The following is a 13,738-nucleotide window of genomic DNA, read 5'->3' as shown; positions in this document are numbered from 1 at the left end:
TGTTTTTTTTACACTGCATTTACGAATAGAAATGCTATATTATATATGAGGATTTAAATTGTGCTCTAATTATCTTTTAAACAAAATTCTGTAGCAAAGTCTTTGCAGCCTAAAGTAATCAAAAATATACAATCATTTTTTATAGTGCCTGGATGACGTTTTCAAATCAAAACAACAAAAGACAATATCAGTCTTATATATTAAAAATACATACATCAACAATAAACATTATCAACAGTACAGCAACATAAAATCATTTGAAGTAAGAAAGTAATTCTTCAACGTCTTTCTTGGAGCCGAGGTAGCACGGCGCCCTCTGGTGGATGGACGTGGGAACGATGTCTAGTATGGGGATAGAACCGTTGCTCGCCAGACCACCCGCTTCGGTCACAATGAAGGACATTGGGTTGCATTCGTAGAGGAGACGCAGCTGAAAAGATGTAAAGTCATGTTATAGGTAAGGTATACGAGAGTATAGAGATGAGTATGCGTGCAATTAATTTTGTAATGTATTCACATGAAAATCTATAGAACTTGTGAATGGTGAGTTTCAATTAATATTACGCTTCAGTGTTACGACTTCTTAAAAGTTAGGGAGACCGGGTAGTTTCACAAAACGTTCGGAATTCTCTTTTTTCATATACCAGTTTACTATTAAATTATATGTTTATATAATTACCATACAATCTTTCTTTATTTCAATGCTAAATATGAATAATAATATTTATTTAAATCACAACAGGTACATAATAACTCCAAGCTAAATCATATTTATTCTAACATCCGTTTGAGTCATCATTACGAGACAGTATTTGTTTACATATAGTTATCTCAGACATATCAAGCCGTGCCCCCTCTAGATAGCCTAGCGATAGAGGGCCGTGATTACATTGTTTTTTACCACCTTTCTTGCATAAGCCTAGCTTTAAATCGCGTCTAAATAAGTAGGCGTAAAGTGCAAAAATATAATTTAGAATTGGGTACTATTTACATTGCTTTAAAAATAATATTTTTGATCAATTTAAAGCCAAGCTACCTTGATTAACAAGACTATTTATACAAGTACAGTAGGTCTTATAAAAAGGCACTTATCGCCGCTCAATCAATCAATATAAATATTGATGAATCAGTGGCCGGCTTGATTTACGGTTAGTCGACTAATTGATCCAATATCTTTAGTGACGTGACCAAACACTTAAACGTCACTCAATTTTAAGTGCAGTAGGTAGGTACCTACTTTAAATTTCTGCCACTACAATCCGCGTCAAAGCATCAAAAACTACTCACCATTTTATCGTTACTTGGTTTGCAGTGCTATTTCAGTAGGTATTCAGTAAATACTTAAGAACTAAGGAACTTTTTTTATAGAAACGAATAATGCACATCATAGACTTACTTTTCCATTAGGAGCAGACTTGGTGGCAGGGTACATAAATATGCCTCCATATTTGATAGTCCTGTGCACATCAGCGACCATAGACCCCACGTAACGGGCGCCGTATGCTTTACCAGTCTTCGGACGCTTCTTGTCTTCGATGTACTGACGCAGACCATCTGACCATTCAGCTGCGTAACCTAGTAAAAAAAATTGTTTGTTATTACACAATAGTGTGTAACTATATCGCTCATATTTTATTGGCTATAAGGCACCATGACCTTCGGAAAATAATAATTGATAATTTTGATTCAATTAATATTACAAAGGTTGCGTTGAGCCAATTACTAGTAAATTGATAGTGACTAGTTAATAAAATAGTTAACGAAGACTTATCTACGTCGTTTGTATGACCGTCTGCCGACCACGCATAATAATCCTGCATTGAGTACTGCGGTACAAGGGTCGTTTAAACAGATAGGTACCTAGTAGGTACAACGTGAAAAATATCAAACAGTTATAGAATTGATAAATACGTAATCTCAGTATCAATTTTGTACATGGTTTATCCATCTTGTCTTAGATTGTCGATAATGCATTTTTTTAGAAAGTCACTATTAAGTAGGCTATTTTGAAAAGATAAGTGAATACGATTCTATAACCTACCTACTTCGTCACTGTCCTAGCAGGTGTTATCAAAGCATTCAGATTTCATCATTTATTACGTTACCAGTGACCAGTACCTAATCAGTTCAAGTGCGTCCTTATAAAATAGAATAATCATGATAGATAGCGAGTTCGAAACTTCCTTACTATTTATTAAGTTACTATCTTGAAATAATGGTTTTACAATAGAATTCCCATTCAATTTTATAATTTTATGTGATTTATTATAAACATAAAAGAAAAAAGATTAATTTATTACAACACGCAGAAAAAAAATTGCGATTTGTGCTACCAACTTCATTGATTTTCACACTACTTTGCCGCTAAATTATTTTACTAATTTACTTCTCTACTTTTGTTTTTCTTCAAGTAGTTACCATAGACTATAGGTTCCCAACTTTTTATGGAAAACTGTCCTCCATCCTTACATAAAAAATGTCCAGCGGCCCCGTCGGGAACCTATGCCATAGACATGGAATTAATGATTCGGAAAACTAAGATTATGACTGAATTTACTTTTTTGCATTGTTGCGACACGTTTATTAATACTTCGTCTACAAGTTATTTTAGGCGTCTGCATTAACCGACTATTCCCAGTGCTCTTTCATCTTATTTTGTTCTTTTGATCAATAAAAATACCTACGTGACGACTATTAAAATACTAGCATTCGACCGTACATTCTAACGTATCGATGCACCGTCTGACACTACTCGTATTAAAGTAGAGATCAACCTACTTAGGTAGGTACTAGACCTAAGTAGGTTAATTTTTTATTAGTATTAGTTATCCTGTCCTCATCACCGATAACTGCTTAAATATAGCAGTTAGCTGAACAGCAGCCTTTTTTGGATTTACCGACATAGATTTATAGCCACTGAATAAATTAATAGACAAATATGAACAATAATATTGGAAATTGATGTCAATCAAATACCTCCCTAAGTTGAAAATGGAAAAGTTCTATGTCCTTACCTTCATTAATTGAGTAGATATTTCCTTTCTCAGGTATCCTCATATTAGGGTCGGTGAGGATGAACTCTCCGAGTGAGGGGTCGTACATGAACCCGTTGACTCCCTTGCCCTTGCCCAGAGACAGTACCAACATGGTGGCTGAGCCGTACAGAGCGTAGCCGGCGGCGACCAGCTCACTACCAGGCTGGAAGGCGTCCGCTTCTGTAGGAGCGCCTTCTGATTTCTTTCTGCAAAGACATTAATTTATGTTAGACATCCTAAAAATAGAAGTAAAAATAGAATAGAGTATTGCAGCTAATATTTGGCAAGTTAGTAATTTTTTTATTTTATTTATGTGTACTAACAAATGCGAATACGAATATTTTGTAATTTTTCCTCGATATTGTTTATGCGTATTTTCCCGTGAGAGTTGTTATCAAGCAAGCAATATAATTTTGTATAAAACTTTTCAAAATAAACTTACTTGTAAATAGCAAAGATGGATCCTACAGACACCAAGCAGTCAATGTTCGAAGAGCCATCCAGAGGGTCGAAGCACACCACGTATTTGCCTCGCCTTTCTGTCTCTACCTGTAGACAAAATAAAATTTATTTTTCACCGGCTTACCTAATTATAAATACCTGAGCAAACCTACTTTAAAATTTAGGGTTCTATAATGGTCTAAAAGACGGATTACATATCTTGTTGTACAAAAATGTTATGACTTACTAGAGGAGATCGTGAAATACGGTACAAAAAATACTTAAACTCAAACGTATAACTTTTGCTACCGACTGTACCCAGAGACAATAGCGTTGCAGATTATATCCTAGCTTAACTAATGCTGTAAAATACATAATCTACCATCAAGTACTGCTTGCAAAGCGTATAGGTATGTGTGCCTATCATTTGATAAGAGGAATCTAGTAATACCTAGCTAGCCAATAACTATTTATTTGAGTTATAAAATATTTTTTTTATACCTACATAGATCACTAGAATTCGGCGTTTTAATCTACGTAAACATTTACTTAGTAACTAGATTCAACGTGTTATCGAATATTTTCTTAATGTGAGTCTACGTAGGGTCAACTGATAACATTAACGATTTTGAATAACAATCAACAACAGTCGTATCGTCGTAATAACATAACCAATGTTTTTTTTTTATAGAATCGTTAAGAAGATGAACATTTTTCTAAGCTATTTTTGGAGTGTTGACTTGTAACGGATACCTGAATGAACTCAAAATGTTATGAATGAAATCAATTGCAGAAAAATGCTTTTTTGTAATCCGTTTTTTTTAAATTAACCAAGCGTTTTGTTATTTCGTCCAATATTGTCGTTACCTCCAAAACAGTATCATTCTCCTCAGACACCAGAAGTCCACAAGTGAAGGAAGACTTGAGCATGTTGATGAACAGGTCGTTGGACAACACATCCAACTTCTTGACCTGTTCGCCTTGCACGTTCGTGTCCCCGGAGATGCCATGCCTGGTAAATGGTAACAACAATTCAAAATAGATTCAACTAGTTTTCGATTCAAACCGGTTCTTCCGGTCCCAGACGCAGACGGGGGTGTGGCATTTACTTTAATTTTTTTTAATCTGAGCATGAATTAATAATAGACAATATAAGAACTTTTTTACTTATACATCGGTAGCTATATCGTAAAATAAAAATTTAACCAAAGATTAAACTTAACATTGTTATGATGATTTGGTATTGTGCCTACTTCATTAACACAGTCACTTTACAAGGTCAAATTCTCTTTATTTACATAATAAATATATGGTGCGATATAATTTCTCGCATTCACACAACAAAACATCGCGTTAACGATGCAATTAAAGATCACCGGCTTTATAAGAGTACAGTTAACTAGAAAAGTGCAGTTATTCCGATAAACATCGTATAAACATGCAATGTGTATTTAATTCTTTGGCTGTTTAGAACATTATCAAATACAATGTGCTCGTATTTATTGAGACTATTCAAATAGAAATAATGATACTAACAGTTTGGCGATGCCGGCTTTCCTCACGGCCGATTGTATAGCCTTGACTGCGGTCTGGATGGAGTTGAGGAGCTGAGTCAGGTCGCCAGTGGCTGACTTTGCAGTCCGCTGTTGGGCCAAAACCCATCGGGTCAACGTCATAGCGTTGACGTCAAACGCCGGGCCTCGCTGAGACATCTTGTCGTATTATTTTATTAGACAACAAATAATGCGTGCTGCACTGCCAGCTGACGCCGACCGACTGGTTTGGCCGTGCCTCCAAGCGAAGGTGGCTGTTATCCATATTCGTAGTCAACTTCACTGTGTTTTTTTCTATAACGCATGATGTAATAAAGCTGGTTGGTGATAAAATTGACGGACTTGATAAAAAATTGGGGCGTGTACTCGCTGATTAGGAGCCGGTACCTACGTAGATTCGATATTGGGAAAAACAAATGTACTTAATTTTGAGTTAGCTCGCGTATACGTAGGAGAGTAATATTCGTGATTATACTTATCCATCATGCCCATCATCCAACGTGAAACTTCTTCAAAACAAAATTAGAAACTGTAGTTTAATAGGGTGCAAAGTTCTGTAATACATTTTTAAACAAGACAGTTTTAAGAAGTAGCTGATTCAATGCTATACAGAACTTTTGTTTATAATATAAAAAACATACCTAGGTAAGTAAAGTATTCGTAACTCTAGTGACCCTTATTTGAGCTCTAGCTCAAGGTAAATAAATACAAGTAAATAAATCGCGCAACTATTTGGTAACTCACGATGCGAAATCGAACCCACGACATTCAGTGCAATTAAAGTACCTATGGTTGTGAGTGCCGTGGCTGCGACGCAGAATGTGCCTCGTTCCCCGGGCGATGTTATTAGAGAATGATTAGGATCTCCAGAACTCTGAAGAAACAATTTATTTTTCCTTGCTATTCTTGATAATTCTAGTTTTAAACTGAAAAAAATCTGATTGACGTTGTTGTTACCACGGTTGTTACATACCAAAGGTCTTACTTAATATCAGGATAGCCTCGTTGTGAACGTTTACGAGGTAATGATAAAATGTTAGTAGCAATATTGTTTCTAATGTCTAAGGAATCCCAAACTCAGACTTTGGAATTCATTGCGTTATAATTTAAATTTAACGTCATGAAATAGCAAATATCGCTTGATTCAAGTTTTAAATATTGCGATATTTAATATCGACTAATTTTATAAGTGACATCACTATTTATATTCCGAATAGTAATAAACAATATTGTCTATGTCAATCTTTGTCAAATTTTGACTGAGCGCCATTTGTAATTTCAGTAAATAAATAAACATGGCACCGAAGTTAAAGTTTGCTGATGGTAATTTGATGTTTTTACTAAAATATGTGATAAATGTTTCGTTTCTTGTAATTGTATTAATTCTAATTGCAATTTATTACTTGCAGGCGAGAAAGTGCTATGTTTCCACGGGCCTCTCATTTACGAGGCAAAATGCCTCAAAAGTTCTGTAACCAAGGATAAACATGTTCGTTATCTAATTCATTATGCCGGATGGAATAAAAAGTAAGTAGAAAATATTTTCTTTATCACATTCATGGGTTTTTTACATACACTATGTTAGCATTGACGTATTTAGCAATGTAATTTAGTAATAACCTTTGAGATAATATGAACCAATGATGTAATTCTAGTTGGGACGAATGGGTTCCGGAAAGCCGAGTACTGAAGTACAATGAAGCTAACGTCCAGCGGCAGAAGGAGGTGCAGAGGGCTCATTCGGCACAGCCTACAAAAACTAAGAAAAGTAGGTTAACATGTAAAACGTATTTGCTTGCTTGCCTCTGTAACACCTAATAGCATAATGTCATATTGAATTGCTAATGCTTTTTTGCTTGTAACATATTTTTTGTGATGGTGTGGTGTGTGTAAGTAAGTTTTCTGCTACTAACATTATGATGTAACACATTTGTGGTATAAAACCATCCATAACTAGTTTAAAGCTTGTTAAAAATGTCATTGATATTAAATATCTGCAGCTCCGGCTAAAGGTCGCAAGTCTGAAGCTGCTGCGAGTGCAACACCAGCAAGAGAAGAGTCTAGAGCATCCACTCCCGCAGGTAATTAATTCATTTTATTTATTTTGATTAGATACTTATTAAATTCCTAAATGAGTTGAAGAGATATAGTCACACCTTACATTATTTTTTACCACATAAATCTAAGTTAGACTTGAAGTTTCGGTAGCAATGAGCTTGATACAATTTCATTGCTTCTTCTATTCCAATTTTAATAATATACAGTGTATAAAAATCATTGTTCACCTGAAAAGTAACATCTTCTAAAATATAAAATTATCGCGTCACAGTTTTCGTTGCCATACTCCTCCGAAACGGCTTGACCAATTCTCATGAAATTTTGAGAGCATATTGAGTAGGTCTGAGAATCGGCCAATATCTATTTTTCATACCCCTAAGTGACACTATATTTTTTAATTACTTGGCAAAGCAACATTTGTTGGGTCAGCTAGTATATATCAGCTAGTATATATAGTTTTTATAAATGTGATTTGTAGTTAGGCTTATGTTGATTGTAGACTGTAAATAGGATGTCTTATAATATCAATTGCTTCTTCAATCAATATCATCATTGCTTTTTATTTTTGAATCAAAATATTGTTTTGTAGGAGCTTATATTGTAAATACTTACTTGTACATTTCTGTTGTTTTTTAAATACATTATGTATAATATTATGAACACTGTAGTAATATTTTATTTTCCATATTTTCAGGTAAGGAACCTGAGGCAACTCCCGCTCCAGCAAAAGCAACCAAGACTCAGAGTAAAGACACCCCAGCTGACTCAGGCTCTGATCAACCTAAGTAAGTAAAGACTAATCTTTTTATTCATAAACACACTATAAACCCATTTTAGTTAAAAAGCTCCTATAATATGTTTTCTCTTTTTCATTTCGCTAAGGAGTGAAAGAAACAAAACACTTTATAAGCCTTTCATAACTTCATATATTTTTATGAATAAGAGGGTATGAATATAATACTACCTAAACTAAACATAGTTACATTTCTAATAGTTGATTTAGATTTAAACTAGGTACCGGTAGGTGTTTATATTAGAGTTTGGAGGCCAGACCGTACCTTTATTAGCATTTTAATGCCTATGTTAGGCAGCCCTTGTCTTAGTTCTTGTTAGGATTATGATGTGGTTAGATATTATTTATTTATGTTAAATAATTACCATGTAGGCTCTAATGATTTTATGAGCAGCTCAACTACTGAACTTAGATGGTTTTTTAGATTATTATTTATTTATTTAAACTTCATGTACAGTAGTGGTACATAGGCAGACTTAATGCATCAAAATAAATATATCAAATTATTTGAAAAACATATTATAGTTGTAGTTTAAAAACACTATCTTATATGCAAAAATAAATCGCCAAATGTGTTGTTAAGCTCAATACTTAAGAACAGCTCTATTGTTCTATAAGACATAGGAAAGTTTTTAAGGAAAATAAAAAATTCAAAGAAAATTCGTAACTGCGCAGGTCAGTTATTATATAAAAATTGTTATCAAGCGTGCAACTACGACCATTCAGAATCTTTTTCTTTAACAACCTGCACAAACAGTTAATCATGCTTTTAATTCTCAAGCACATATTTGTGAATGTATTAGAATCATACAAGTTTTTTCACCATTTAGTTTTCATAAAAGGTAATGGTGTTAATGAGACAACATTGCTGATCTTTAAAATATTCCTAAGGCTATAAATAAATATATTCTGTGATTAAAATATGATGTCAAAGTCAACATGGGTCTTAAAAACAAAGCCAAGCCTTTACGTTTACCAAGTGACATTCTTAGGTTTCTGTCTACCGCTATGGGAATAAAGGCGTAATTTTATGTATGTAAAACTCAGTCAATAAAGAAATTATATTTAGACTAGAAGTGCGCGGGGCCATGCCTACAAAATGTAGTGTGTTGAAGTGATTTAAAGGTATTCCGGTAGATGGCGCCACCTGTACTTTTATGTAATAAATTGAGCGGAATGTTACAATGATCTTGGTTATGCATCATGCTATTTCGCCATGTTCTAATATTATTTAATCCATTTGAGTGTAAATGTCACTCTGTTAGTCCTACTATAATAGTTAGATTTCGTACCTATTGCTGTGCTATAGGGATTGGAATACTGAATCCTATAGCAGAATTAGCGTTCTATGTTCTCATATTTCTCATGTTCGGTAGAAGTAGAATATTTGACTAATCGTAATTTGTTTCATCTTTTCAGGAAAAAGCGTGGCAGGTTAGATCTATCGATTGAATCTGAGGATCAATTCAACGCAAAGATCGAAGTGAAGATCAAAATTCCTGAGGAATTGAAAGTATGGCTAGTGGACGACTGGGACGTTATAACGAGACAACAGAAACTGGTCATACTGCCAGCCAAGCTCACTGTCTCACAGATCGTTGACAACTATTTAGCATTTAAGAAATCCAGTAAATCTCATAACCAAGCTAAAGAGTCAGTATTAAATGATATCACTGAAGGTATTAAAGAATACTTTAATGCTACATTGGGATCTCAACTTTTATACAAATTCGAGAGACCGCAATACAGCGAGATTTTACAAGAATACCCGGACACTCCAATGGCTCAAATATACGGGTCTATTCATTTACTTAGATTGTTTGCCAAAATGGGCCCGATGTTGGCCTATACGGCGCTTGATGAGAAATCTCTTACGCATGTTTTGACACATATACATGACTTCCTAAAATATATGGTGACTAATAGATCGACATTGTTCAATCTGCAAGATTATGGTAATGCGACGCCTGAATATCACAGAAAAATTCAGTAGATGTTTTTAGTTTTAAGTTGACTGAGGTATTAAATGACGTTAAAGATTTATGTTTGTATTATTTTAATTGTAATTTCTAACGCTTCATTATAATATACGTAACAAGAAAAAAATATTTAATTATGCACCCAATAAATAACCATAATAATTTAAACCAGCGCGAGCGTCAACATTATTAAGGTGTAGAATATTTTCAATAACATAACAGATAAAAATGTCGATAGTAGAATATGAATTACAATAATAATTTATGATCTCACGCTACAAATAAATAAACACCTTATAGGTCTTAAATCTTATGTTTTAATTACAACGTTAAATGCCATACAAGACCGGTAGCAGGCGACATGCTGACCGACTTGTGACTCATGCGCGGGAAAAACTCGACCAGACCGAACATGGCCGCCACAGACAATATCGATACTTTTTAATACAGTTTTGATGGCGCTGTAATAATAAAGAATATCAAATAATTATTTCGTTATGATGCACTTAATCCGATATTACTGAGCGCATACGGTTAATGAAGTCATCATTTTATGTGGACAAGGAAATTTATTTCTTAATTGGAATTAACTTGAAAACGGGATGTTTTGAATACAAACGAGATAATTGTCTGTTTGTAATGCTTGAAGTTTCATTTAAATTAGTTTGTAAGCCACGAACCGTAATCAAATTGAACACGATGCACAAATATCGTTACGTGACGTCCTACTCGTTGGCTGGATATTAGTAATTTGGGAAAGTGTCACCTCATGCTGCCTGTAATTTGACTAAGTCCTGTTTAGAAATCCACGATTGTTTACGAAATTTTTATCAAAACTAGTGAAGATTAAAGAAATGGCCACTTGCCATTCAAGATCCTGTAATTCAGACATTTTAGTTAATGAAAACCATTAAGTAAATACTGTTAGTCACTGGTCACTACGTTAGGTCATTGGTAACTAACCAAGTCTACCTATCCATTTGAGTACTTAGCTACAATAATAGTCAATCAACTTTATAAGGCTGCAAGGCTCCTGAACATATGGTCCGCAGAATGTATAATGTGTTGCAATCATCTGCACACCGATCTTGACAATGTGGCCACTGCATGTTACGGGATATTTTCTATGTTCTTTTTAGACTTATTGAAAGATAAAATAGAAACTAAGTAAGCATTAATTAATCGGTTGGGTCACTTAGAGGACCCACGGTCTGCTGGTGCGGTGGTAGTGGGACATTGACATACCATTGACATAACTACTGAAAACAAAAGGTATATTAAATTATATTTATAGTTCAATAGTCTCTCTAAATAAGGTAAATTTGCGAGTAGTGAGTTATTTATTCATTGTATCCTAAAATAGGTATAAAATTGACGTCAAACGGCAGGTAGGTATTCTCAGAACTGGAACAGGTTCAATCACTGAAGTTTAGTTTTTTCTTGAGAATTAGGTCATTGTTAGACTATCAGCCTGGTGAATATAAGGCTTGGAATTTTAGCGTACGTGCTCGGTAGGGTGAAAAAAGTTGAGTTGTTTTATTACACAACTTGTAAAGTAAATTGATATAAGTATCGACCAATAGGGTAACAATTTACAAATATTTCCGAAGACGTATAAAGAACAACGACGAACGGTTGATTCCCAACGCAAAAATAAGTAGGAAAGGATGTGAATGGCGGCTGTAATAGCGATAAATTTGCAACGAGCCATACCAGATGCTACATTGCAACATCTATAATGCTCAACACTCCTTACACATGGTGTGAAACTCCTTGTAGCTTGTAAAATAATTATGTTACCTACCCATACAACAACAAGAATAATTACTGTACAAATTGTTTCTGTCCGTTTCCAATCAGATTCTTTGCATAATCTTTACATATTTTCAAGCAAAGCTCACGCGTACGTTATTATTTAACATACACTGTCTGTTACCTAGTGGCTGGTGCTTGTAAAAACGTAATCAGGGTCTGCGAGTGCCATAAAAGGTAGAAAATATGTCGTCGAGTTCGCAACTCGACGGTCGGAGGTCGCGACGAGACGGCGACAACTGTGCCATTAATTGTCGCGGACATTATACATTGTCCAGTGCACTTATAAAGCTGTAATTTGTTAGCAAAGTGACTGACAAGGCCTGGATGAATTATTTATGAGTACAATTAATTTGTTTAAAGTTCAGCCCGGCGTTATCCAGTGGTCGGCACACGCGTCATACTGCTTCGCGTTCTGTTGTCAAAAGTAGGCCAGAAGAATCATATTGGTAGTTAAATGAGGCTAAATGATTTCTCATTAAACCAAAGCTTTTAACGGTAAACTTGTTATAAATACTCATCTAGAATAAGTATTTCACATTCCTTAATCTTTGTGATGAATGGTAATGAAGACGCATACCCAAACGAACCTTAGTAAAGTTGGTACTTACTTAAGAACAAGCAACAAGCACCCCAGACCACTTGCAAAAGGCATGTTCTACATTATTTTCATTCAACAGTTACACGTAGATCGCTTTGAACGCGATACTAGCGAACATGTTTAGTATGAAAATAAAAAGCTGTAGTCTGTAGGCAAGTCGATTGTGTGTTATGATGAAACCGGAGTTATTTCAGGCTCGGCGCGCGCACGCGTTGTACAGAAATAGTCAGTAGTTACAAGTGCTGCACTGCTTTCTCTCTTATTGATGATCCTTGATTTAATGGGCCAGTAGGATGTTTAAGTTAAGATAGAATGTAATGTACAAACTGGTTTGTTGCGGCACTTTGTCTAAGTATTTGATCGTGCTGGTTTTCAAAAACTACGTTTGAACGACTATCCCCCGATTTCTGAGGTTCATTTAGTGTTAGTCTATCCATGCAATACCGTTTAAGCTCATTATATAAGAATCACAGTTTGCTTAGATAATCTACCGATAAAATTAAATGTGCCTCAGAAACCTGGCATAATTAAGCTACCTAGTTACGTTTTTTTTCTGGAAGCGATCATAAACATTATAGGTACCTAAACATATAAGAGACGGTTTTATAGATATTATTTTGGATAAAACATTTTTTTTGTCTGAATAGAATCGCGCATTATTTCACATCTACGCAGTTAAATTATTTTGATGGAATGTTACCAACGCGAGCGCTTAGTAAACGTTTCGTTGTTGATGCTTTCGTAGATCCTACGTCATGTTATACATTCTTTACTGTTGCATTGCAATCATTGCCAAAACTGACTATCGCAATTTGTATCTTCCCGTTTATGCATGAGTCGATCACGTTTACATTAGCGGTGCCCGGGAGTGTAAACTGTTTAACTGCGCAGGAACTTTTTATATTGGTTTGCACATCCCGGATCCCCTGTAAAATTGTAGACTTCTAGCGGTTATTGATATAAATATGTTGTTTTCAGTATCACAATTTATATTTTAATGACGTTCAATAATAGTTTTGTATTAATCTAGGTAGGCACATACTAATATGACCCAAACAAGTACTTTCAATGAAATGAACTCAAAAAAATATAGTTAATTAAGTTTCAGAAAGAAAGTTACGATATAATTTTAAATCGTAAGATCGAAACGCATAGTTTTATAGTATAGAGACTTGAAACGCATAGTTAAATTGTTCCTATAGAGACTGGAGATTAAATCCTTAATTCCGTAAAACATAGCCTAAATTACAAAACATTGAGTCAAAAACATCTCGAAAGTGTTGAGTAACTTTTACCGAATTGACAAGTTTACTTCCTATTATGAGTCAAAAGTTGAAACGTGCTTCATTTGACTTCCATAATGAATCATGGAGGATACCGTAACGGTTTTACAAAGAGATGCCATGTGTTCGTCACATATGGCTTGTTTGTGATAAGCGTTGTGTAAGTATTCCTTAGACTGTGTT

The 13,738-nt window shown here is 34.7% G+C and overlaps 2 protein-coding genes across 3 annotated transcripts; one reads left to right on the top strand and one right to left on the bottom strand.

The window, feature by feature from the left end:
- Positions 1 to 180: 180 nt before the first annotated feature.
- fbp (fructose-1,6-bisphosphatase) lies at positions 181 to 5,269 on the bottom strand. Its single transcript, XM_076123432.1, has 6 exons — positions 5,013 to 5,269; positions 4,344 to 4,488; positions 3,478 to 3,584; positions 3,015 to 3,241; positions 1,397 to 1,575; positions 181 to 430 (listed from the first exon to the last, which is right to left on the bottom strand). Exons 1-6 carry the CDS (start codon positions 5,186 to 5,188, stop codon positions 254 to 256), a joined length of 1,011 nt encoding a protein of 336 aa, XP_075979547.1. The 5' UTR covers positions 5,189 to 5,269; the 3' UTR covers positions 181 to 253.
- A 997-nt stretch (positions 5,270 to 6,266) lies between these two features.
- Positions 6,267 to 9,921, top strand: MRG15 (mortality factor 4-like). Of its 2 annotated transcripts, none has more exons than XM_076123629.1 (6): positions 6,267 to 6,352; positions 6,439 to 6,556; positions 6,685 to 6,797; positions 7,042 to 7,110; positions 7,782 to 7,872; positions 9,300 to 9,921. In XM_076123629.1, the coding sequence occupies exons 1-6, from the start codon at positions 6,325 to 6,327 to the stop codon at positions 9,871 to 9,873; spliced, it is 993 nt and encodes a 330-aa protein (XP_075979744.1). In that variant the 5' UTR covers positions 6,267 to 6,324; the 3' UTR covers positions 9,874 to 9,921. The 2 variants fall into 2 exon arrangements, with proteins under 2 accessions (XP_075979744.1, XP_075979742.1); XM_076123627.1 differs by having other exon boundaries at positions 7,030 to 7,110.
- Positions 9,922 to 13,738: the final 3,817 nt, after the last annotated feature.

Source organism: Anticarsia gemmatalis, chromosome 15 (assembly GCF_050436995.1).
Source record: "Anticarsia gemmatalis isolate Benzon Research Colony breed Stoneville strain chromosome 15, ilAntGemm2 primary, whole genome shotgun sequence".
NCBI lineage: Eukaryota > Metazoa > Arthropoda > Insecta > Lepidoptera > Erebidae > Anticarsia > Anticarsia gemmatalis.
This window is presented reverse-complemented; position numbering and strand designations above follow the sequence as displayed.